Source organism: Lissotriton helveticus, chromosome 2_1, assembly GCF_964261635.1.
Source record: "Lissotriton helveticus chromosome 2_1, aLisHel1.1, whole genome shotgun sequence".
NCBI lineage: Eukaryota > Metazoa > Chordata > Amphibia > Caudata > Salamandridae > Lissotriton > Lissotriton helveticus.
The window spans coordinates 787854235-787881154 of NC_136059.1; the positions used below are offsets into that span (position 1 = coordinate 787854235).

Consider the following 26920-nt stretch of genomic DNA (forward strand, 5'->3'; position numbering starts at 1 on the left):
CCAAAATAACAAAATAGAGTAAACCGAACAGGCTAAAGTATGGTTCTGTCGCCAATTGTTGCCATCTGGTGTCCGACACTTGCGAGCCCACATCTCATATCATTGTGTAATTAATTTCCCCTTTTCCTGCAAGAGCTTCTTATTTGGGAGTCATGGACACATGCTTGGTGTCTCTTCATTGCATCCTGTGTAGGTGCATTGGGTCCATATGAAAAGTTAATTGACATTCTACAATTATGTTACCAGCTGACTGAAGTGTTCATATATCAAGCTGTATGCAAAATATATCTGGAGAAGCTTGTCAAACAGAAAATTAAGCTCTCAATTTGTGGTGCTTGGAAATATTAGACAATAAAATTTCTCTAGGGAAAAAACATTTACTGTTTCTCTTTTCCACAGATCAATTTTCCTCCCCTGAAAGGGGTTTGGGTGTTTGAATGAGGGATACCATGCAATTACAGTTTTTTTATTAAGCCGCAAAACAATTGCGATCTTTTTCCTGCACAACTTTAGCCAGGCATTACATGATGAATTTTACATAGGGAAATATCCCTGTTCCAAGAGCTAGTTTCTTAAGGTACTGCACTTCAAATCAGGTGCATACCTTATAAGGAGTTTGTTTCTTGTGGAATATTTGCTGAGTTTGTTGCATCTCAATTTTATAGATGTTTGTGCAGATCTTGTCTTGCTTGTGAGCCTCTTCCATAGATACAAAGTCCAGATTAGCGACTTTGTTCTTGACAGACAAAATATTTATGTATCCGTTTTTAGGGACGATCTGTCATTGTTAATGCCTCATAGAATCTGCGAGAGGGCCTTCATGACCACACCTCAGTAATCGATTGCCCTCTGATGCATGCCATCTTGGATTTTGTATTGCTCTGCGTGGAAGTCAAGTATCTAGTTTGTAATATAGCTACAAGGCTTCAGGGACACTGTTCTTTGTTGTTGGAAGGTTTGTGATTATTAAGCTTTTCTGTGTCACAATATTTTACGTTGCACGCTCAATTTGGGAATGGAATGGCCAATGGATTAGTTCCAGATACCCTGTGACAGTTTGACGAGCAGAGGCCCAAGAATCAGGAATCATGTTTTTCAACTTTTCATTTCTGCATTACAGTCATCTGCTGCCCCTTTAGGAGTCATTCCTACTAAATCAATCGGGTGAGATGTCAGCATAGAGAGTTGGTAGGCTTCTAGTATGGAAACTGTGACCTCTGTATCAATATCTCAGAACTATCGAGCTATGTACTTCTGTTGATTAGGGCCCCACTCTATTGGACGTGGCAGCAGCACACTTTTTGGCCACTTGAATTGGGTATTTTACTTATTCACACTTGGGCTGTGGTAAACATAGGGCACCTCCTTCCCAGCTCCCATATATGGTCTGTCCTCGTCAAACACTCAGGGTGCATGTACTCTTGCTGTCAGTAATCCACAGCAATCTCGTGTACAGAATCCTTTGTACATTCCCTAAGCTTGCAGCTTAGGGGTACACTGCCACCTCTACTGGGGTAAGGCACATGGTGAATTTGGACTCTGAGAGTTTATAGTGGGCTCAGTTTGTTGCCCTATTGTGTCTGAGTTTCTCTTATCTAAGTTCCACGTGTGCTGCATCATATATAATCATTCATCCGGGCACCGGGGGAGAGATGCTTGTTCCAGACACTAAGCTCCATTCATCCTATCAACATGTTGCTGAGCTTTTGTAACTACTCAAGCCCTGCTATTACCACTTTGCCGTATAGTCTACACAGAAGTAACCCACTCTATTGTAGCAAAGCCCTGGTATGTCGCTCCCTGCACTCTACCTGTCCTCCTCCCGCAAGCCTATTTAATTGGCAGCTGGGAAACTTTAAAACTAAGCAAAACAGGCAGGGCATTGGGCAAAGACCGACGTCAGAGACTCTTTCGATTGTAAGGTAAATCTTCTTGAAATTAGGGAAAAAAGTAGAGTAAATACTGTTGACCTAAATGACCGGTTCACAGTCTGAGGTGGATCTATCCTATTTAAGGTATTTATGTCCTGTTGAGGTTTATTTATTACCCATTGGCAGGGCTCGAAAAGTCATTAACATTTTACTTAACCCGCAGATCTAGTAACTTTAATAAGCTACTCGACCTAACTGTAATGTAGTTGACCCATTGTCTGGTCTCGAATTGTGTGATCCAAGGCAAATATTTTGTCTCATGAAGCTGCCTTTTTCTTTATTATCACAGAAGAGAGCACCTTCAAATATGTAAGTTCACTATTTTTGCTTTACAAAAAAACTCTTTATTTACTAAACTAAATGTTTGCTCCATGTATAACAAGAATCAAGTCCATATATAGAGTACACATGATCCCTGGCTTGCCTCGTAGTTCACTAATAGCATTGTCATCTGGGCAGGAGCAGTAATAATTCCCAGGTCATGTTTAAAAACTTGTTTTTTTCATAAGTATATTACCAAAGCATGATTTGGTAGTGCACTGCCATTTATCGATAGTATATTTTTCATTGAAATGGCCACAAAACCTTCTCACTAACATGCAGTTTTACTGATAATAGCGCATAAACTATGTTTGGAAATTGGGTTTCCGCAAAACTATTTAAAATTTCACATCACCAAGTAAAGTGTTCTAATTTGTTTTGATAATATAACAATATTTTTTTCACCACAGAATTACGAAAATGGGTTTTCATAACTAGTGAAATATATTTGAAATGTTTGAACAGTTTTCTTATCTATTTCAGTGTTGTGTTAGAAAAAGGTCTGACATCTTGCAGCCTTTCATTTAACATGCTTTGCACAGTTCAATATGTCACAGAAAGAAAAATAAATGTAGAAAGACAAACTGACTATTGACACACACACGGTAGAGTAAGTACCCGTCCCCTATTCCCACATAATGAGACAAGCTGATTCAATCAGCAAACTTATGATTGTTCCCCTCTGTTTCCCTTAGGAGCTTTTGCCAAGCTCACCTTCACTAATAATCTGACGGAGGCTTCCCGTCACGAAATCCAAGTAGGTACTCATCACCTGAAGTGATAGTAGCATAAGTGGTCACATTGCCTCGCCCTCACACGGTCTTCCCATTGTTCATAGGTGCTCTTCACAGTTCAGTCTTGATGAAGACGCCACTGTAAGGAAACCGACCATTCTTGCACCCAGGGGTCAAAACATCGACAACCCACAGACACAAACTCTGGCGACCTTGTTTAAAATGTTCTTGTCCCTTAGAGCTATGTGTGACTTCAGGAACATTTGACCTACCACAGGCTGGAAAAGTTTTGTACCATGCAACATTGATGTATATATATCACAAATACCTTTTCCCTGTCCTCCACTTACACTTTATCACTTTAACACCCATTCCCTTCCTTCCTTCCCATCTGCACCGAGAGCACTGTAAATATAATGCATTTTAATAAGCAGTGTTATTGCCATTAGTTACTAATGCTTTGAATATAATTGCCTTAGATGCTCGGTCCAAAGAAGTACATAAATTGGACTCATGTCACAACAATCGGTGTTTGCTACTATATATTGTTTCACAAATAAGTTTGTTCCTACCGTGACCATTTCTTTCTCTACTGTGTTCTCTTCAGCCAGCCTTGCACTACGGTTGGTGAACACTGCATGCCTTTTGGGCTGATATTCCCATACGATCTGGGATTCGGTAGCGCAAGTGCTGCCAATGGACTCCAGAGAGTATGGCTCGGTCTTCCTCCAAGCTACTGCTGATGGGAGAGATGTAGCAATGGTCACCATATGATGTTTACTGGACACAACTGACTTACTGGGTAGAGGGATTTAATCGTCTGTGGCTCTTCAGTGCCATGCCTGGCTGAGAACCACTGGCTTTTCAGGGGATGTCCAAGCTTTGCTTATGAACATGTCCTCGGATGTCTTTCTTCCCTTGGTTGAGAAGGCAGCCTCAGTGCTGGAGCGCTTTAAGGACATCAGTGTTGCCAGGTCTTTGCCCCCCCGCCCCCAGCACCCAAAAGCCTCCAAACCCTCAGTAACATCAGACTGTTGGGTTTCACAGATCGCCCAAAGGGGCTACTCCATTCCCTTTGTGACTACCTCATCACCCATGCCACCCACATACAACTAGCTGATGAAGGAACACTCTTCTTGCTCCACCAGAAAGTACTGGCTCTCTTGTCCAAGGAGGCCATCATGAGGGTGCTGGCATCAAAAGTAGGCCATGGGTGTTGTTCCCACTACTTCCAGGTGCCCAAAAGGGACGAAGGCCTTTATCTTCTCCAAGGCCTATGCCTTCTCAAACTCTTCCTGAAAAAAGAGAAATTCAAAATGCTTCCGTTCATCCAAGTCTGTCTGCCCTGTACCCAGGAGTCTGGATGGTAGCACTGGACTTGCAGTTTGCATATTTCCACATCTCTGATCTGTCTGCCCACAGACTCTTGGAGTGCTCTCAGTTTGTTGTGCTCCCCTTCGGCCTTATCAGCGCCCCGTGGGTGTTCACCAAGGTAATGATGTTGGTTGCAACTTGTCCGCTGAGATCAGGGGTTCCACTCTTTCTCTATCTTGACGATTTGCTGTTGAAGGCGTACATGCCACAGGAAGTCGTCTCCCACCTGCAGACTATGGTGAACCTTCAGCACTCGCTGGGGTTCACTATCTACATTGCAAAGTCACACCGGATTCCTCTCAGGTGCTCCGTTACATCTGAGCTGTTATCAGATGATATTCAGACTATAATACCGGTGTTTCAGTCCCTATTTTGGATTTTTGTGAAAATTACCCTGAGGTTGTTGGGCCTCATACATTGTGCTTGTAACCCATACCCATTGGCATATGCAGACTCTGTAGTGGGACCTGAAGTCCCAGTGGGCACAGCATCCGATAAATCTCTCCAACATGGTCCAGATCTCAAAGGGAACTGCAAAAGAACTGCAGTAATGGCTGACAAACTGCTATTGGTCAGTGGCAGACCCTAACCCTTCCCCAACCAGAGCTGACTGTAGTGACAGATGGGTCCCAGCTGGGATGGGACGGCCAACTGGAGAGGTTGAGATCAGAGTATTCTGGTCTCCGACAGAGTACGGGCTCCACATCAACCTGTTGGATATTCTGGCCATCCGCTTGCCATTGAAAGCCTTTTTTTCTTCGATCAAGGGAAGGCTGGTGCAGATGTTCACAGACCGCACCACTGCCATGTGGTACTGCATAAACAGTGTGGTTGTGAACCTTTAACCAAGAGGGTCTGCGACTCTCGACTTCACTGCCACCAATGAGAACGCGCAATGTCAGCAATTATGCACTTTAGAGTTTCCAAGGCAGCTCTTGTTTGCAAATGCTTTGCTTCTCGAGTGGAGCTCTGGCCTCCTTCATGCCTTTCTACAAGTACCACTGCTGACCAGAGTTCTTAAGAAATTCAGGAACGACTGGTTCAAGTTATTCATGTGGCTCCTGACTAGGCAAGGAGTCTGGTATTCCAGGCTGTTGAGCATGACCTTCGGTCCCCCAATCAGGCTGCCTCTTTGAGAGCATCTTCTGTCACAGCAACAGGGGAGGGTCCTGTACTCAATCCTGCACACCTTTTCACCTTCATGCGTGGATATTTGCCAGCAAAAGTTGACAGCTTTTGACCTTCCTCCCATAGTCTGTGATGTTGAATTCTAAAAGCCGGATGACCCTCCACCAAATCGGTATACGCCGGACTGCTGGGATAAATTTGTAGCATGGAGTGCTTTTAGGAACATCGATCCTCTTTCTGCAACTCTTTTTCAGTTTCTTCTGTTTACTCTAACTTTGACCAAGAAGGGCTTCGCTTTGGGCATGGTTAAAGGTTATCACCCATTTCTGCTTTTTTGCGGTTGCCAGAGAATCCTTCTTTGTTTGTCACCTGTTGTGACTAGGTTCCTGAAAGGTTTGCATCATATGTTTCTATTTAGCTGCAGATTCCTTACAGGCCCTCCCATCCTCACCGGTCTGCGAGCTGGTTACAGGGTAAGGGCCACCCTTCTAAGGCCTTTGAATTTCACACCAGTCGTTAGTCTCATTGTTGGGCAAAAATAACTGATGTCAGTGTGCTGGGGTTGCTCCTGGATCTGAGTGCGGCATTCAACACCGTTGACCATCAGGTGCTGACCCAACGGCTATCAAAGGTGGGTGTGGCAGGTGTCGCCCTGAAATGGCTTAGTTCATTTCTGGAAGACCGCTCCTATCAGGTCTGGGAAGGAAGCAACAAGTCTCCATCTATTTCTCTCCAGTGGGGGGTGCCGCAGGGCTCGTCCCTGAGCCCGACATTATTTAATGTCTATATGGCCCCCCTGGAGGATGTGGTGACTCCTTATAACATCAAAATCATCAGCTATGCTGATGATACTCAGCTGGTGGTCGCCCTTCCTCAACTGGTGGAGAACCCTGACTTGTTGTCCTCATGTCTGGCGGACGTCCACACCTGGATGAGCAGTTCAGCCTTGAAGCTGAACGGCTCTAAAACAGAGATTATGTTGCTTGGAAACAAAGCGCCGCTACTGTCACCGTCATGTTGGCCAAGCTGTATGGGTGACTTTCCAACCATGAAAGAGGAGATTAAGAGCCTGGGAGTCTGGCTGGAGCAAGATCTTTCCCTTAGAACTCACGCCAAAAGAACTGCGGGAGTTTGTTTTGCCCTGCTGCGGGCTGCGCGGAAAATTTTTCCGCTTCTTCCTTTTCCATCAAGGAAGTTGTTGATTCAGGGTTTGATAACATCTCGCCTTGATTACAGCAACAGTCTGTTTCTGGGCGCCCCTGAATCGACTTTTAATAAGCTTCAGCAGGTGCAAAACGCGGCAGCTAGACTCCTTATGGGTATCCCCCGTACAGAATCCGCCAGACCCGCTCTCAAGGCACTGCACTGGTTACCAGTGCGGGAGAGAGTACAGTTCAAGGCACTGTCCATCGCCCATAAAACACTCCAGGGCGGCGGGCCTCCTCTTTTGAGGAGCTTGGTAGTGCCTTATAAAGCGAACAGAGCACTGAGGTCTGACCAGAGGTGTCTGCTCCAGGTCCCGAGAGTAAAAAGATCACGCACGGGCGGGAGACGATTCTCTGTACAGACAGCAATGCTCTGGAACTCCCTCCCCCTAAAACTCCGTGCTGAGACCTGTACCCTGCGTTTTCGCAGAGGCGTGAAAACACATCTGTTTCCCTTGTGAGTCGTTATCATTATTCCATGATCCCACGGTTGATGTACTGTTCATAGCGCCGGGATGCCTCAGGGTAGCTGTGCGCTATATAAGTTTTAATAATAATAATAATAATAATATAGGTACTGCGGACGTAATTTCTGGCATGGCCAACACGGATCAGAAAAGTGCCACCTACCGCTGCACAGGGCTACTGCTCAAAAACATCTGGATCCAGTCTGATACCTGAGGAATATTCTAAAGTAAGGAATCTGTGGCTAGATGTTCTCTACTAGATAAGGCGTTAATGAAGGTAAGTAACTTATTCTTAAGTACAAAGTGGTATCTGTTGTCTCCACTAAACAGGCATAGTTTCCCAGCCTATTCTTCTGGGGTGGACAACTGCGGAAATATTTTTTTAAATGGGAAACGGGCATGGTATTCTTTCATTCTGTGTTGTATTTGGGAAATTCCTTTAAAGTGAAATGCCATGGATAGTTAACTTAGGGTTTATCATTGGAATTTGTTGATAGGATGGGTGTATGCTTTAAGTCATGACATATGCTGTTATTCTTTTTTTTTTTAAATTTTTTATTTCTGCTTTTTATTTTCTTCCTAGTGCTCTGAGCAAAAATAGTGTTTTTTTCTCAAAGATCAATAAAGTAACCCATTAGGACCAATGACTTATTTGGTTGTGGCCCTAATTAACTAATGATATTTGCTTGCATTAACATTTTTTCTTTTTTTCTGGCTTCACAATGTCTTAACTGTTTTATATTTCTTGTATAAGAACACTTTATAGGTTGATAAATCAGTTAATTGAGTACATTGACGATTTTAACAAGTAATGTCTTTCTTTGGCTTCTAGGTGTTTGAAGAAACTGGCTTTGATATCAAAGATCGTATGTGTGACACGGACTACATTGAACTAAAAATTAACGATCAGTTAGCACGGTTGTACATCATTCCAGGAGTTCCAAAGAATACGAAATTTAACCCAAAAACAAGACGTGAAATCCGGGTAATGGGTTTCAGTACTAAACAAGCTATTTAAATGAAAGTTTTGTTTAATAGAACGCTTTACTCATGGGAGCAACGAATGGACTGTTCAGTAAATGGCGAGAAAGATTTACAGCAGAAAAGGGGCAATTTGTAGATTAATACCAATGCTTCAGTGAATAGTATCAAATATGAAATTAGGATGGCTGCAGGGCTGCAAAAGTTATTCATGTGTTAACTAAAAACGGCATAGTTTCAGTGCCTAAACGTTTGAAATTCTCTTTTTTTTCGCAATTTTAATAGGGCTGTGGCAAAAAATTAACTTTTGAAGTACATTCAGTTCTGCAAAAGCCCCTCATAGTGTGGTGGATGTATGCAAGATTTTGTCATTGAGTATGTGGATCTGTTTATTGAATATGGCAGTGTTCAATATGGGCTACAGATGAAAATCGTTTTGAAGCTAGAAGACACTCATTCCTAGTATGTTCATACTGGGTGATTATATTTAGATGCAAAATACAATATGGCATGGTTCATTATGGGATCTGCCCTCCTTATTTGGTGCACTCTTTAACAATGTATGTATTTTTAATTTTTACGGTGTGTTTTTAACATAGAGTAGATAGGCACTGCAACCTTGACTTTGTGGATTTAATTTACCCAATGTAAGCCGAGCAGCACCAATAAGAATATTGTCTTTACGGACGATATAGGTGCCTGTAAGAGGAAAACACCCTGCCTCGCCATAACTTTTAATGTGTTGGGATATGAAAGAAGTATTTGAAATGGTAAATTTGGCACACAATAATTCTCACTACCAAAGGATTTACAAAAGAGGTTTGTCCCTGAGGAGCCTTTAAGCCACAGATACAAAAGCAAGAATAAGCCGCCAAAGTGCCCCAGAAATTACTTCATCAATTGGCCTAAATAACCAAATATGTTTGTAAGGAATAAACAAAATGTAATGTTCGAGGCATATGGGCTGCAGATGGTACATTTATGAATAGATCGCCATCTGGTGTTGGGCTCGGATGATTGCACTTGTTTTTCTCTTGGAGAAGTCTTTTGTAGTCACAAGGCTGGTGACTCCTCCCTTGGGTGATAGTGCGCATGGGCATCGGCTCCATCCTTAGATTGTTTTTTTCCGCCATCGGGTTCGGATGAGGATCGAAGCGCTCCGGATCGACTTTGAGAAAAGAGTTATATTTCGGCGCGTATTCCCTTTCCAATTCGACGGTATTGTTTATCGAGTGCGAATTCATTCACATTTCGACGCGCTTCGACGTCCACAAGAAAAAATTCCAACTCTACGTCGATGAGACCGGGAGGCCTATCTCGACGTAGTCCAGCCCGGAGTCCATGGAAAGGACTCCATTCAAGAAATGTCCAACGTGTGGTGCTAAATTCCCACACAAGGAGCTACACGAGGTGTGCAACCTCTGTTTATCACCTGACCACGAATCCAGGGACTGCGAAGCCTGTGCGGCTTTCTCCTCCAAGTCGACGATTAGAAACTGTCGAGCCCGAAGACACGAGATGTCGAGGATGGAGTCAGATGCAATCCCAGAACTGTTCGAGGTCCAACACCCTGAGGAGGAAGAAGAAGATGAGGACGGGTCGGGGTCGGAAGCGGACGAGTCTGAAGTCGAAGAAGTCGACGTTCATCAAACCGTGAGTGACGACGTCCCTTTACCGAAAAACCAACCCCGATTGGTGTCGACCCCGCCTTCAAGCCCGGTCAGACAAACGAAAAAAGTTTCCGACGCCCCGCCTTCCGGCTCGGCAACGAAACGGAAACCGAAACACTCGGCCTCCCACCATGTCTGATCCGAGAAACGGTCAATATCGACATCGACACCGAAGCTCCATACCAAAGAGAGCTTGCAGTCGAAACATTCCATGTCGAAACCGAAACATGCTCCAACGTCGAAGACTCCCTCAACACCGAAAAAATCGGACTCGAGCAAACTCTCGGTGCCGAAAACATATCACACCGAGACGCAGAAACAAAAGCACCTTTCGGACCCAAAGACGTTGGTACCGACATAGGAGCAACAAACAGATCCAAAACAAAAGACTCTGTTTATTGATCCACAAACTGGCAAGGTGGTGACAAAACTACCTAAAAAGAGGAAGACTCAGCCGTTGGAGGACAAAGTCCCTCCTCCTAAAAAGAGAACAATGGGGACAAATACAACTCCTCCCCTTTCTCCACAGCCTATGGACACACCCTCTTCTCCTCTTCCTCATACTCTGCAAGCTATTCCTCCACCTTCTACACTACGCCCATCTACACCTCAAACAGATGTAGAAAGTGACACAGGGGATGGGGACCTTCCTAGGGATGATTTTTATTTATTTATTTATTTTTATTTATTTTATTTATTTATGAAGCTTGTAAAGCGCGCGGCTGCCCCCGGCGGGGGTGTCCCGGCGCTGTAGACTACAGACTAGAAAGGAAGGCATACTTATGCAGAGGAGAATAGCCAGGTCTTCAGTCGGCTACGAAAAAGTGATTCAGACGGAATGAACCTAAGGTCTAACGGGAGGTTATTCCAAAGTTTGGCCGTCACAACTGCAAAGGCTCTACCGCCCATTCTGGAGCGGCGGAACCGAGGGACTATCATAAGACGCAGGTTGTTGGACCGTAGGGATCTGACAGATTGGGAGAGTACTAATCTCTTTCGTAGGTATCCTGGTCCTGACCCATTAAGGGCCCGAAAGGCGAGAGTCAGCATCTTAAACTGGATGCGACTGGAGATAGGGAGCCAGTGTAGCTCTTTACGGTAGGATGCAACCGACTGACGGTAGGGGATATTGCCAATCAGCCTCGCCGCCGCGTTCTGAACGATCTGTAGGCGTTCGATTTGATACAGTGGGGCCCCAGCGTAGAGACTGTTGGCATAATCCAAGTGAGATGTTATTAGGGCGTGAGTAACCGTTCTGCGGGCATCCATGGGTAGATATGGAAAAATCTTTCTCATCATGCGTAGTTTCCAGAAGCAGGCTGCAGTAACCTTGTTTATTTGGGTTTTACACGAGAGGGCATCGTCAAACTGAAAGCCCAAATTACGGACAGTTTGAGCAGGCATAGGGGGGGGGATTAAACACAGCAGGCCACCACAAAGTAGGTGGTATTGTGACTTTTTGATTAAAAAACAAGACCTCCGTCTTATCGGTGTTAAGCCTAAGATGGTTAGCAGTCATCCAGGAGCATATTTCGCCCTGGGAGTGGCGGAAGCTGGCGAAGCTGGAGTCAGAGTGATCTCTAAATGAAAACACTAGCTGTGTATCATCAGTATAAGAGATCACTCTGACCCCCCACGACTCAACCACCTTGGCCAACGGGGCCAGATAAACATTAAAAAACAATGGGCTCAACGCAGAGCCCTGCGGAACTGCACAGACAAGGGGCTTACTCTCAGATTGAAATGGTTTAAGAAGAACCCTCTGCGTTCGTCCTTTAAGAAAGGAGCTGATCCACGACAAAACGGGACCACCCAATCCGATCTGCTTTAAACGATCCAGTAGTATCTTATGGGACACCGTATCGAAAGCGGCGGATAGGTCGAGGAGGACCAGCATGGCCTCCTCGCCTCTATCCACACACTCTCGAATGGTCTCAGAAACCTCCAGGAGCGCTGTCTCAGTACTGAAACCAGTTCTGAAACCCGATTGGGAATCGTGTAGCAGAGAATTGGTCTCCAAATACTTCGCAAGTTGTAGCTGTACGGCCTTTTCCAAGACCTTCGCTGGTTTAGGGAGGAGGGAGATGGGACGGTAGTTACAGAATTGCGCCGGGTCCGCATCCACCTTCTTCAAGATGGGGACTAGCATAGCCTCCTTCCAAGCCGTTGGGAATTGGCCCAAATGAAGTGAGGAGTTCCAGATTAAAATAAGTGGTTCGAGCAGAAAGGGAGCTAGGCTACCCATGACCTTGGGCGGGACCGGATCTAAAGGGGAACCAGATTTACACTGAGTGAGCAGTTTAAGAGCAGACTCAGTGGTGAGGTCCTTAAAAGTTACCAATGACGGCGCGGTATAGTCCTTGTTCTTAGTCGTAGGAGGAGATAGTACAGAAGTTAGGGCAGACGGAAAAGAGGAAGTGATTCTCTCAATTTTACCTTGGAAATAATCAGACAGACCATTACATAGGGTCTGACAAGTGAGGTTCTGGGGAGTCATAGCGGGGGGCTTGACAAAGTCTTTTACAATATTAAAAAGAGTTTTAGCAGAATTCTCTGCGTTTTTAATTTGTAAGGCAAAGAATTCTCTCATTGTAGACTTTTTTAGTTTGATAAAGTTTTTTAGGGCAGATTTATAGATACTTTTTGCTTCTGGATCATAGAAGCGTCTCCAGCTGCGTTCTAATTTTTTACAGCGGCTTTTTTCCTCACGCAAGGCTGGAGAAAACCACGGGGCAGAAGGTCGGGATCTTGCAGAGGAGACTGGCAGTAGAGGGGCAGTGGCCTCGATGGCAGACAGTAAGGCTGAGTTAAACTGGGCAACGCTTACATCAAGTTTTTTTGTAAATGGATCCAAGGGGCACGAGAAAACAGGATCTAAGGCCGAGCAGGTGACTTTATGCCATTTTCTCCTGTAGTCCCTACCAAGTTCCACCGGGCTCGGTGCGGGAGGGAACCTGATATCGAACGGGAGAAGATAATGGTCGGTTCAGGTAAGGGGAAGAGAAGGATGAACTGTGGTACCAGGGAGATTTGAAAAAATTAAATCTAGAGTGTGGCCAGCTATATGCGTCGGACCCTGAATCAGATGGGACAAACTCAGGCTCTGCAAGGTGTCTAGATGTTGGATAGCCTGGGTGCATGAGGGGTCTTCGGCATGCAAGTTGAAATCGCCTAGCACTATAAAGTGCGGCTGTTTAAGGGACAGATCAGCTATAAGATGTACAAGCAGCGTTAATGAGTGGGCTGAAGCGCTAGGGGGATTGTATACTAGAATACCGGTCAAAAAGACAGCAGCTGAGTCTGAAATAGTGAAATACATGGCTTCAATTAGTCCAATATTCGTAACTTTTTTAATAGTAAGTCGCAGATGAGATTTCAAAATGATGGCAAGGCCGCCCCCCGTTTTTCCTTCTCGGTTAATGCCCATAAAAAGATAGTCAGGGGGGGTGGCTAAATGGATGTCCGGATTAGAAGTGTCTTTAATCCAAGATTCTGTGAGGAACAATATATCCCAACCGTGTGAGACAAGTGTAGTACAAATTTCGCCAGCATGGCGAGGGAGAGAGCGACAGTTAACTAATCCTGCCCTCAATGTTAGTGGGGTACGTGTATGGTTAATTAAGGTGGCAGGTGGGAGAACACGTTCACCCCAAGGAGGGATAGTCAGACCACAATGTGAGCAATTAAAAGAGCGACCCTCCAGAGTACTCGGGGGGGCAGCGGGGAAGCGGTGAGCAGGTGCCGGAGCTTAATTGTAAAAGCTGCTCTCTGGTCCAGCTAGTAGAGCCTGTGTTAATCAAATGAGCAGGGGGACTGACCCTGGGCCCGGGCCAGGCGCGGACGGGCGCAGACTGGCTTGCCTTAGGCGCGCCTTCGGCTCGCCATCGGCGCGCCCGCCCGCTGCGCGGACGGGGAGTCTGTCGATTTTTATACATAATGAGGAGGGTGGGAGTCGTCCAAGAGCTGGACCGCTACCCTGCCTTCCCCTAATATGACGGCGGCTGTTCCCAGCGTACCGGTGTCAGCACCTCAATTCGGCTGCGCCGGTAAGCAATGCAGTGAGGGTGACCCTGGAGGCGACGTGAATCTCACCTTCAAGGGTCGTGTTGCCAGGAAATTAAAAATGCACCGAGTAAAATATGTACAATTTTTAAAAATAGATGTCAGCACAAATCAGGTACAATAATTATCAGAGAGGGGAAAGAGAAGATCGCCCCCGGCTTCCGCCTCAGGGGAAAGAAAGCAGTAGTCTGCGGGCAGACCGGAGAACCAACCCTTAAGTAACATGGGAGGGCGGGAGTCGTCCAAGAGCTGGACCGCTACCCTGCCTTCCCCTAATATGGCGGCGGCTGTTCTCAGTGTACCGGCGTCAGCACCTCAATTCGGCTGCGCCGGTAAGCAATGCAGTGAGGGTGACCCTGGAGGCGACGTGAATCTCACCTTCAAGGGTCGTGTTGCCAGGAAATAAAAAATGCGCCGAGTAAAATATGTACAATTTTTAAAAATAGATGTCAGCACAAAACAGGTACAATAATTATCAGAGAGGGGAAAGAGAAGATCGCCCCCGGCTTCCGCCTCAGGGGAAAGAAAGCAGTAGTCTGATAACAATACTATCCCAGAAGACACAGACCCATGGGAGGATTATGACGCAGTGTCAGATAATGTTAATGACCCTGACCTGTATCCCTCAAAACCCTCTCCTCTGGATGATAATTCGGGTTTTGCACAATTGATTAATAGAGCAGCAAAATACCACAAGGTAGATTTACATACGGAACCTCAGATAGAAGATTTCCTTTTAGAAACACTACCTGCTGCACAGAAATCTTCAGGGACCCTACCTATGCTTAAGGGTCTCCTCACTCACACATCAGACATATTCAAAGATCCTATGAGAGCTAGGGTGTTAAACACAAGAATTGACAAAAATATAAGGCAGCCCCAAAAGACCCAGTATTTATTAAGGGGCAAATACCTCTGGACTCGTTAGTAGTCTCAAACGCTCGTAAGAGGGCAAACTCACTAACAGCAGGAGAAGCTCCTCCTCCTGACAAAGAGTCCAAGTTAATAGATGCCTCTGACAAAAGAGTAGCATCCCACGCGGCAAACAGCTGGCGCATAGCAAATACTCAAGCGCTACTTGCACGTTATGATAGAGCTCATTATGATGAGTTAGAAAAACTCATTACACATCTCCCTAAGGAACACCAAAAGAGGGCAGATCAGCTGATACAAGAAGGGAAGATAATAACTAACACTTCCATTAAGTGCGCCTTAGACGCATCAGACACTGCAGCAAGATCCATAAACACCAGTATCATGTTAAGAAGATATGCATGGCTCAGGGTATCAGGGTTCAAACAGGAGGTACAAACATCTTTATTGAACCAGCCTTTTGATGGGAAAACACTCTTCGGCTCAGGTACAGATGAGACGTTAGAGAAAATGAAAAAGGACACAGAAACGGCTAAGTCAATGGGATCATTGCAACAGCCAGCTCAGAGGGGTTCCTTTCGTAGGTCCACCTATAGAGGCGGATCAAAGAATCCAGGCACAAGCCAGCAATCAACCTCTTTTACCCCAACATCACCCAGAGGGAATTCTAGAGGCAGTTACAGAGGTAATAACAACAAAGGTAGAGGTCGCGGAAAGAACAACAACCGCAACTCTCCTACCCCAAAACAGTGACTTCATACAGCTCCCCCCAGACCATTTAACACCGGTCGGGGGACGCCTATCACAGTTCCTACCTGTCTGGGAAAACATCACATCAGACAGGTGGGTGAGACAAATTATCCAACATGGTTATTGCCTAGAACTCAAGGTTACCCCACCAAACATCCCACCCAAACCGCGTTCAATGAGTCAAGATCATCTAACATTTTTAAAACAGGAAGTACTATCACTGCTACAAAAGCATGCCATAGAGAAGGTTCCACAACATCAACAGGGAACAGGAGTATACTCTCTATACTTTCTAATTCCCTAAAAAGACGGATCTCTAAGGCCAATATTAGACCTAAGACCTCTCAATGCATACATAAATTCGGAACATTTCCACATGGTCACGCTCCAACAGGTACTTCCTTTACTGAAGAAAGGGGACTTTCTTTCTACACTGGATCTAAAAGACGCCTACTTCCATATCCCAATTCACAAAGCCCACAGAAAATACCTCAGGTTTGTAGTAGAAGGGCAACATTATCAGTTCAAAGTCCTTCCGTTTGGAGTCACAACAGCACCAAGAGTGTTCACAAAATTCCTAGCAGTGGTTGCAGCACACCTAAGAAGACAGCAAATACATGTCTTCCCTTACTTGGACGACTGGCTAATAAAGGCCACTTCACAACAGGAATGTCTTCAAAACACACAAAAGATAATTCAACTGCTGCACCAGCTAGGGTTTACGGTGAACTACACAAAATGCCACCTACAACCAAACAAGGTTCAGCAATACCTAGGGGCCACTGTAAATACAGAAAAAGCCAAGGTATACCCCAATCCAGTCAGGATTCAAACAATGCTCACATTGATGCATAGATTTCAAACGCAACACTCATTAACAGCTCGAGTGTTCAGGCAGTTATTAGGGATGATGTCCTCTTGCATACTGCTGATCCCATATGCCAGTCTACAAATGCATCCGCTTCAAGAATGTCTAGCAACACAGTGGAATCAGGCTCAAGGTCCGATTACAGATCTGGTGTTGGTAGACGACCGCACACACCGCTCTCTGAAGAGGTGAAATACAACAAACATTTCCAAAGGGCGGTCGTTCCTAGAACCAATTCCACAAGTGGTGCTAACAGCGGATGCATCGCTCCCCGGATGGGGAGCTCATATGAACAGATACACAGTACAAGGGAGATGGAGTGTACAGCAAAAACGACTGCACATAAATCATCTAGAACTACTAGCAGTGTTCCTAGCATTAAAAGCTTTTCAAATGCATATTCTCAACAAAGCAGTCCTGATCAGAACAGACAACCTGACAGCAATGTATTATATTCAAAAACAGGGGGGACACACTCTCTCCAACTATCCAGACTAGCGCGGGAAATTTGGAGATGGGCCATTCCTCAAAACATCTACCTGTTAGCCGAACACCTGCCAGGAGTTCAGAGTCAGATAGCAGACATCTTAAGAAGAGAGTCAACACAAATACACAAATGGGAACTGCACGACCAGATACTGCAGCCATTCTTCCAAAGATAGGGACAACCGGAGATAGATCTCTTTGCCACTCATCAGAACGCAAAATGCCAAAGCTTCGCAGCCAGGTACCCACACCACCTGTCACAGGGCAATGCATTATGGATAACTTGGTCCAACAAATTTGCATACGCTTTTCCCCCTCTCCCACTAATTCCATTAGTGGTTCGAAAACTGCAACAGCATTCAATGACCATGATACTAGTAGCACCCACCTGGGCATGGCAGCCGTGGTTCACCACGCTCCTACAACTCTCACAGGCGCCACACCAAAAATTAAGAATCTCACCCATGCACCTTACACAGAACCATGGAGAAATAATGCACCCAGATCCCAAACAACTGAACCTAGCAATCTGGCTCCTGAGATCTTAGAATTTAGATACTTAAATTTACCTCCAAACTGTATGGAAATCATTAAGCAAGCAAGACGTCCCACCACTAGAGCCTGGTATGCAGCAAAGTGGAAAAGGTTTGCTGTATACTGTAACAGTAACAACATCAACCCTCTGGACGCATCTACACAAATTATTATTTGCTACTTACTACACTTACAGCAATTTAACCTTGCTTACAACTCAATTAGAGTACATCTTGCAGCTATAGCAGCATACCTGCAAAACAGGCAACATCTATCCCTGTTCAGGGTGCCCGCAATTAAGGCTTTCATGGAAGGACTCAAAAGAGTTATCCCACCAAGACTACCACCTTCTCCAGTCTGGAACCTCAACATAGTACTCACCAGACTAATGGGGCCACCTTTTGAACCTATGCATAGGTGTGAAATACAATTTCTTACATAGAAGGTGGCCTTCCAAATAGCTATTACTTCCCTCAGGAGAGTGAGTGAGTTACAAGCATTAACAATACAAGAACCATTTCTACAGTTACACCAGAATAAAGTGGTTCTTAAAACAAACCCAAAGTTCTTGCCTAAATTAATTTCAGCATTCCACATCAATCAACCAGTGGAACTACCAGTCTTTTTTCCAAAGCCACAGACGGTAGCAGAGAGGGCCCTACATACACTAGATGTCAAAAGGGCAATATTATACTACATAGAAAGAACTCAAACTTTCAGAAAAACTAAACAACTATTTGTAGCGTTTTCCCCCACACATAAAGGCAACCCTATCTCTAAAGCAGGCATTGCCAGGTGGATCGTTAAATGTATACAAATATGTTACATAAATGCAAAGAGAACAATAACTGTTCCCCCTCGAGCTCATTCTACACGCAAACTAGGGGCATCTATGGCATTCTTAGGGAACATTCCCCTAGATGACATATGCAAAGCAGCAACTTGGTCTACACCGCATACCTTCACAAAACACTATTGTGTTGACGTACAGGCAACACAACAAGAAAGGGTGGGCCAGGCTGTATTAAAAGCTTTATTTCAAACTGTTGCAACAGACACTGGTAACCACCGCTAGGGAGTTAACTGCTGTGTAATCTTTTCATAAATGTACCATCTGCAGCCCATATGCCTCGAACGGAATATGCTACTTACCAGTATGCATCTGTTCTTGGCATAGAGGGCTGCAGAGTGGTACATGCCCTCCCTACCTCCCCGGAAACCTGTGTCTGTTCCAACATTATCTTATTTAGATACACGTACATGGGCATCTCTTTCTGTATTCTATCATACTACTCCATCTAACCCTACTATGGCAAAACAATCTAAGGATGGAGCCGATGCCCATGCGCACTATCACCCAAGGGAGGAGTCACCAGCCTCGTGACTACAAAAGACTTCTCCAAGAGAAAAACAAGTGCAATCATCCGAGCCCAACACCAGATGCCGATCTATTCATAAATGTACCACTCTGCAGCCCTCTATGCCAAGAACAGATGCATACTGGTAAGTAGCATATTCCTTCTATCCTACACGTGTGACCGGTAGACAGTGATAACATTCTGCAACTAGGGGTGTAGATCCAGATGTGACCCCCACAAAACAAGGCTGATGTCTGAGATCAGACCTGCGATAGTGATCCTTTCCTATCGTCCTCCAGTTCCGCTGGTCACAATGGGTTGCTGCACAGCAGGGGCCTCCATGAGATCCCTGACATGCTGCACCACTTCATGGGAGGACCAACGCCCAGTATGACCACTTCAGCACTCAGGCATTTGTGCCTTATGAGGTTGCGCCACGCATCGGGCATCCCCATAAAGGCCACGATAGTTCAGATTTCTACCGCGTGTCATGTGTGAGGGAGTGCCCTGACAGAGCTCTCCTCTGACTTATAGGTAAACCTTAAATGTATTATTCTTGATCTGTCCTGGATTTGAACCAGCTCTATCTTCAGCACATAATTACTGTTAGTAGTTTTTAGTAAAATTGTTAAAATCTCTGGGCCAGGAAGATCCTTTTACTGGACACTCAAGTGTCATCAACTGTCACCATGACTGACAGGGAGACAACATCTCTTTTCAAATCTTGTGGTCTTAAAATAATTTACATTGATTTACACTGGTTGTTTTTATAATTTATTGTTAAATGCCTAACTTGCATTACCTGAAGGAGCTCTACTGGCCCCCCATTCACCACTGGGCACAATTCAAACACCCCATCCACTCTTTCAAGGCACTACATAACGCCTTCCTAACATACCTCAACAATCGCATCTGCTTTAACAAACCTTCCAGACACCTCTGCTTATCCGGACTCCTACTTGCACACATCCCATGCATACGGAAAACAAGATCCTACAATGCTCATAAAGTGTAGAACAACCAACCGCTACACAGAAGAGCCTCCACCTTGCTTCTTGAATTCTGCAGGAAGCTGAAGACCTGACTTTTCGAGTAGTCTCACTAGGCCAGAGGTGTGCCTAAAGTCACACCTGCTCAGCGCCAGGATACAGTCTGGATGATAGTGCGCTCTACAAATCTACATAACGTAGCATATTGTTTTGATGTCATGTTGATACTCATGCTGTACAATGTTCTTTTATGAACATTTTAAGCATGTAGGTAAGAGCCAACTCTTGCCTAATCTTCTGAAGTTGAGATGGTTCTCAGTGGATCTTATTTTGGGGCTAAGGATTTCCATAGTTTAGCTGCTTCGATAGAAAAAGATGTTCCACCCAGAGTTTTTTCTTGTTAACTGGGATTTTGAGATTGGTTACAAGTGTAGAGCCTAGGTTTCTTTGTTGGTTGTATTTTATGATTTTCTTCCTGTTGGAAGTCAGTCCTTTACCATGTATTACTTTGTGGGTGATACAAATTAGCTTAAAGGAGTATGTTCTGGCAACTGGTAACTAGTGGAAGGCTCTTAAGGTGGGGAGATATGATTATGTGGCTGTACATGTAAAAGTAGTACGGAAACAGAGTTCTGAATTCTCTGTAATATTCTCATGGTTAATGAAGGTGAATCGTTATATAGGCCATTAGTGTAAGCTAGTTTTAATAGGACAAAAGTGATTGTTGCTGGACTTGGTGGTGGAATCAGAAGATGCATAGCAGTGTTTACAAGGTAAATAAGCGTAATCTCAATCTTTTACTGATTTAGGCATTCATGGACAGCTTGGAGTCCAATATAACTTCAAGATTTCTTACTTCCTTGAATATTTTTGGAGGTGGTCCTAGATTATCTGGCCAGGATAGGGTCATTAGTTTCCTAGTTGCCATAAGTGAGGATTTTAGTTTTGGAAAAGTTGAGGTAGCTCCATGTCATCCACTGGTCAACAACCCAGAGGCAACTGAAGATTTATCATTTTTTAATGTCCTTCGGGTGTTTAAATGTAAGCACTATCTGAGTTGTTTGCTTTGTTATATAGTAAGTGAACTCAAAAACATTGATCAGTGTTAATGATTTCCTGTAGCTGTTGGAGACGAGGGTGGTGAGATGACAGTCTAATATGCCTTTTAAAGTCATCATGAAATTTTTTTGTTGTTAAGAAGTTGTTGATCAGTGTTCTGACTAGATAGACCGCTGAGGTTGTTAGCAGAATGTTTTTGAAGGTTTGTGGGGGACAAGGGGCGAGAGGGGCAGCCTGCTGGATTTGACAAGATCCAGAAAGTCTGCTTGCGAAAGGTCTCTAAAGAAGTGCAGAGACTGTCTCAAACTTACACTGGAGAGGTTTTTGGAATAGGGTTAGTGCGGTTTTTGCGGTTCGTTTGGGATTGCGAATTGATGCATTTAGCATTCTTGATTCTGCTTGAGTAGTATGCTTTTTTAAATAAATGCCAGCATTTGTAAAGCTCACAGCCACCTCTGATGGAGGTGTCCCGGCGCTGGGGGCCGTCGGGAAGATAAAGCAAGCTATTGCCCAGAGTCACATGGTGCTGGGATAACCTGCCGCCAGAGATGGGGATCGAACCGTGAACTCTGTGGTCCGGAGTCAGGCACCCTGGCCGCTGCGCCACACCTCTTCCACTTGACGTGTACAATCTGTTGAATCTGTGTCCTTTGTCCTGAGAGTTATTTTGAGCCAGGTGTGTTGAAATGTATTGATCTTTTTCTTTTTTTCTCTTTCAAACTGTTGCTTTCTTAAATCTACATTAATCCAAGGAGCCTATTTTGTTTTGTTATGTTTCACTATTTTTGTGTGGTAATAAAATATCAAAAGCTTTATGGGGCCAATGATAAGAGTTTTTAATTGAGTTTATTGTGTCCAGATTTGTGTTGGAGGAAAGCTGGGATTCTATGTCCTACAAAATCAGTTTGTTCCAAGGTTGATGTGTAGTTGAGGGTAAGCTGAGTTTAGTTGAGTGGGTTGTGCTGTCTAGTGTTGGAAGGCAACCAGTTGGTGTTCTGGCCTGGTGACTGGAATGACACTTAGGAAGGTAACTAGGTCTGGGTTTCCAAAAATGACATATACGCTGCATCCTGCAATGTGTGCGAGTCTGGAAATGAGCTGTTGTAAGTTGAGCATGTATAGGCCAGTGAGGATCTTTCTGGAGTGGTGCATATTGCCATACCATATGTTCAGGTCCTCAAAGATGCATGGGTTTTCATTTTTTGCAAGTAGATGTGAAACTGAATCTAGAAAGGTGTCTAGAATATTCCATTGCTAGGTGGCGGTCTGTAAAGAAGGAGAAATTTGGAGGGAAAGGTTGTTGTATGGTTGCATCTGAGAAGAAGGGCCTCACAACCTTGTAAGGAAAAATCTTCAGTTATTTCCTTAAATATGACAGCTAGTCCATCTTCTCTTTTATCTTTGCTATTTTATGTAACAGTTTGATTGCCTTGTAGATCAGGCTGTATTGGGACCATGACTTCCCCAAGCCATGGTGGTTTAGTTATAAAAAGTAAGTCAGGTTGTCCGTGCATAGATTGAATATGTGGTACTTGTTTTTGAACATAGAATGGGACTTTATTTGTAAGCTTTTTAAGGAAGGTGTTTTGGATGTGGTGTTTTTTTTGTGCTTAAGCAGAGTGAAATTTGTCCATGGAGGATGAAGATGGTGTGTTGTTGCTGAATGTGTTTCCTGTAGCAGGACATAAGGTGAGTTTTTTGGTTGTGGTTCTGCTCGCCAAACAGACTTACAAGGCATTTAGGGTCTGTGTGTGTGTTGTGGCTAGCTAAAGTTGTTGCAGTGAGCTGTGTAGTTGTCTTAGAATTGTAGCGTTTTATGATAGACAAGTGGAAGCGAAGTTTTGAAGATTGGGGTAGTGTGGCTTTCTTTTGCATAAGTTGAAGGTGGAAAGGATATGGGTGAGAAGTGGTGGCGGAACATGAGGGCCTGGTTTTATGGCACTGAATTGTGTGATGGGTCCTAGACAGTTGAGTCAGTTGTGTATTTCTGGATTGAGTGGTTGGTGTCTTTGTTATATGGAAACTTAGTTAGAGATGGTTGAGAATATGTGTTGTTTGTGTTGGCATTAGTTGAATAGTGGGAGTGTAGTGGTATTTTGTAATGGCTGGAAGTTTGGGAGTGTTTGAGTTGTTTTGCAGGGATAGGTATTGCGGGTGTTTTATTTTTTAATATGTTGTGATATTGGTGTATTACCTTGAGATGTCTTGTTGGATTGTGAAGGAGTTTGGTGTTGTGGAGGTTGAAATATAGAGGATAGGATTGGGTATTATTTTATTTTAATTTAGTTATTCATCAACTTAATATTACATTACTGATGTAACCATCAGTTTGGCAAGACAGTACATGGCATGATATATTAGAGAGAATATATGGCAAAATTAGTTGGTCGGTACACATACATCACAATAGCATTACCGAAGACTAATACAGATACAACAAAGCTTTCCAGAATGTCCTAGTAACATGATACATTTATGGCCACAATATATAGACTGTTATATTTAAGCAGGTCAAGTAATTTACAATGTCAAGTGGTCACCAATAGTGCGATAACAGTGCAGAAAGAAGATAGTCATTAATTAGGATGGAACTACAATAAATAGGAACGCATAGGGTCCCAGAAATCACAGGGAAGAGCAGTCGGCATGAGAGTTGCGGCATATGTCCCGGACCAGTCCTCACATAGTGACATATCCATTAACCAAACCTGAAATGTCGGAGCAAATATGCCACCCCACATCATGGCCACTCTATGCTTAACTAAAAGTAAACCAGTGGCCGTGAATTTGTAGGATTCTGTGTAAATGAGGGTCTAAGGATGTAAGGAGAGTTGAAAAGTGGGTATACAAGGCTTAGGTGGTTTCATTTTTGGATGAGTGTGGGGAGGAGGTACATTGAAGAGAAGTGTTGACTAAGTGTGTCCTGGGTGGCACAAAGAGATAGGCCGTGTAGTGGAAGGGTGTGAAAGAGGGTTAAGAGGGTTGGTGTTGGCAATATTTTGAGTTGGCGGAGGTTAGTCGAAGAGTTTAGTGTGAAAAGGGAGGAACTGTGTGAGATCGAACGGATTATGGATATGTACTGTATGGGTGTAGAGGCATTGTGGGTCTAGTCGTTTTGAATTGGTGTTTAGGCTAAAGTTGTGATTTGTGTGGAAGTGAAGGCCCCCTGGTGTGGCTGGAGGGGTACAGGACTGTAGGTTTTTTTTGGAGAGCTGCATATTGTTTGGTTGGTGATGGTTGGTATGAGTTTGCTGGGATTGGTAGGTATGTGTTGAGAGAATTTGTGCATTTTGATTGTTTTGGATGTCTTCTGGTTCATTAGTTTGGTAGAGAAACAGGCAAGCTGCCTGGACTGTGCACCTTATTTACACCCAAATGTACTCTTTTTGCCTACAAAACCATACTTTGAGAACAGTCCATGCTGTACCCTACTTTTGAAAAGGGGGATTCATTCTTTCCAACTCTTTTGCCTGCAAAAGGTGTCTAAGAATACAGAAAAGATCTTCAAACATGGAACTGTCAAATAATCTACAAAGACACACTTTGCTTGTCAGAAAGGTCACCACATACTGTCCTTTCTTCACCTGTGACACCTCTCGCATGCATTGAAGGTCTTGTAACTTAATTACAACATGTAGAAAGATGCTTATCAAGGCAGAGATGTCTATCTGAATGTAAAATAACTGTAAAATCATTCATGATCCTAACATCTGGTTTTGATTTGACATTTTTAAATGCTCCTTTTCAAATGCAGCTGATGAAGAAAAAAACAACACTTGGAAACCAGCCCAATATCAGCAGGTTTAATTCTGCTGATCAGACCAAATTGAAAACTCTTGATGCTCTACCCGTGCCCCCCAAAAAAGGGCAACTGTAGGAGGCTGGCTCTCTATATAGTGTACTAAAATGAAGTACACCATGCAGAGAGTCCAGTGGATGCCTTTCTAGTATACAGAGGCAAAAGTGGATAATATTAATGCTCTTTTTCTGGTAGTGTGGGCGAGCAGTTAGGCTTATCAAACGGTAGTGCTAAGCATTTGTTGTACTCATAGAAACAATACATGAGAGAGACACTCAAGAATAAATCTGAGACCAATTTGTAAAAATAACAGCGATTTTTATTTCATTTTTCAGACCCAGGACTTTGTTCTAAGGTAAGTACTTTTTAAGTTATGTTTTTTCAAAGTTCGCCAAATAAATTACTGTTGTGCCCAATAGAAGGCAATGGGAGAAAAATATACAAAGCATATAAAAATCACAACATGGGTTCTCGAGGTTTACCTTCTGGATTTAGGTAAGTAGCCGGGCCAGGTCCAGTGAGTTAGCGGTGGAAGATCGGGAACAGTGTGCTGAGGTAGTTGGTAGCTGGCACACTAGGAAGAAGGGGGAACCCTGAAAACACGCTGCCCAGAGGGACTTAAAGTTAAGTCTGGTGGGGCCCTACTCAAGGGAGCAGGTCACAAAGACCTCGGAGCCACGAAAACACAGCTGGTTCATCGTTGCCCAGGCCGGGCGATGGGTGCAGAGCAGATAGATCAGCCAAGTGTTGTGCGTCGAGATGGACTTCGCGGTCAGGGGGCACGTAGGTTGCAGGGATGGTTCCGGGACAGCTGGGCCACTTACGGAGCAGTCTGCGTCCTGGGTAGTTGGAGCCCAGATTTGACTCTTCTCCTCGGTCTTTGGTGTAGGGTGTCCGGTAACCTGGGTATTGGCACGACTGTGGTAGATCCTGGTGTATTTTCACTTGATGGGGGGGACAGTCTGACCCTCCGGAGTTGATGTACCTCTTCTGGCTTGGGTGCTGGTCCTGAGTCGCCTTTGAGCAGCATATCGGTAAACCGGGCTTCGTGGTTTGGTAGCTGCAGGGGAGTAGCTCCTCTACTCCAAGGGAGGTTCTCGACAATTGATCGAAGGCTGGAGGTGCCCTGGTATTCTTTGAGGCCTCACAGCTGCAGGACGAGACCGCACACCACAATTGTAGACATCTGGAAGCAGCCGGCAGGGTTTGGTGCCAATTTTCTGCAGCAGTTAATCAGGTCTCAGGTCAGAAGCTCTTCTTTGACCGTTGCTCTTCTTAGGTCAGTCAATTCTAATTTCAGGGTCTGGGGAGGCCAACAAAATGCTAAATTTAGGGGCGTTAAAGGAGGGGTGAAGGGTAGTAGCCAATAGGCTACCCACCTTTAGGGTGTTTACAGCCCCCCAAGTGACCACTTCCTGTGGGAATGTGGAAAGGGTCTCAACCCGGGCAATAATAGGTTGATTTCCTACCATCACAAGAAAGAGGAATTGTAAAAGCAGTGTCCACTCTGCCTGCCCCACCTTAGGGGTGGTGCTGGCTGAATGCGGGCACACCTCCTAACCTAACTAAATTTCCCACCTGTCGTTTCACCAGAAGAGGAGTAGGAAAGGAGGGTTTTCACCCCCCACTCTCTGGAGATGCCTAGGTTGCATTTCAAAGGCTGCATTGCCTTTGAATCTTCCCGCTCTGGCAAGCTGTCCCGGCCTGGAGGAGCTGTGAAGCACCTCTGCCCAGAGCAGGTTTTGTTCCTGGCCTCTGAGAGCGCAGACTCTCATCTCATGAGGTCAGAAACATGTCTGGTGGTGGCAAGCTGGCTGAGATTAGTCATAGACCACACCAGTGCTTCGTAGGTTTTCAAGGGACCCTAGAAAAGGGTCTCCTTTGTACATTTATTGATAAATCCAACACTGGTATCAGTGAGGATACATTAAGACGAGACGCTTAGTACCAAACATCTTAGGGTACAGTTAAGCCATCATGGAGCTAGGAAACTCGTAGGCACCACAAAGGATATCTCCCACATGCCCCAAGTGTAGGCAACCACTACAGCATTGCCTAACAATACCCATCCTTAATGACACCCACCGTTTGGTCCTTCACACCGTAGCAAGCATACAGTGCACCTAAAGGATCTTGAAAAAAACTCTTTAGAATTTATTGATCTGTTTCTAAACCTGTTTCAGAAAAGCTTGGAATTCTCTTATAGGATATAAAAACACTGTATGTAATCTTACAACACATTAGCACCTCTTTAAACACTCCAAAAAAGTGATCAATTCTTACTTTCTATGCCCCTCATTTATATGGTCTGATGCATTGCATATGAACCGT

General features: G+C 44.5%; 1 protein-coding gene across 2 annotated transcripts in view; it reads left to right on the forward strand.

Moving 5' to 3' along the window:
- The window catches only part of DCP2 (decapping mRNA 2), a 356226-nt gene that overhangs the window by 83078 nt on the left and 246228 nt on the right, over window positions 1-26920 (forward strand). For both annotated transcript variants that reach the window (XM_078675514.1, XM_078675513.1), the window contains exon 5: window positions 7993-8145. In XM_078675514.1, the coding sequence (XP_078531640.1) occupies window positions 7993-8145 (153 nt within the window). The remainder of the gene's footprint in view (window positions 1-7992; window positions 8146-26920) is intronic.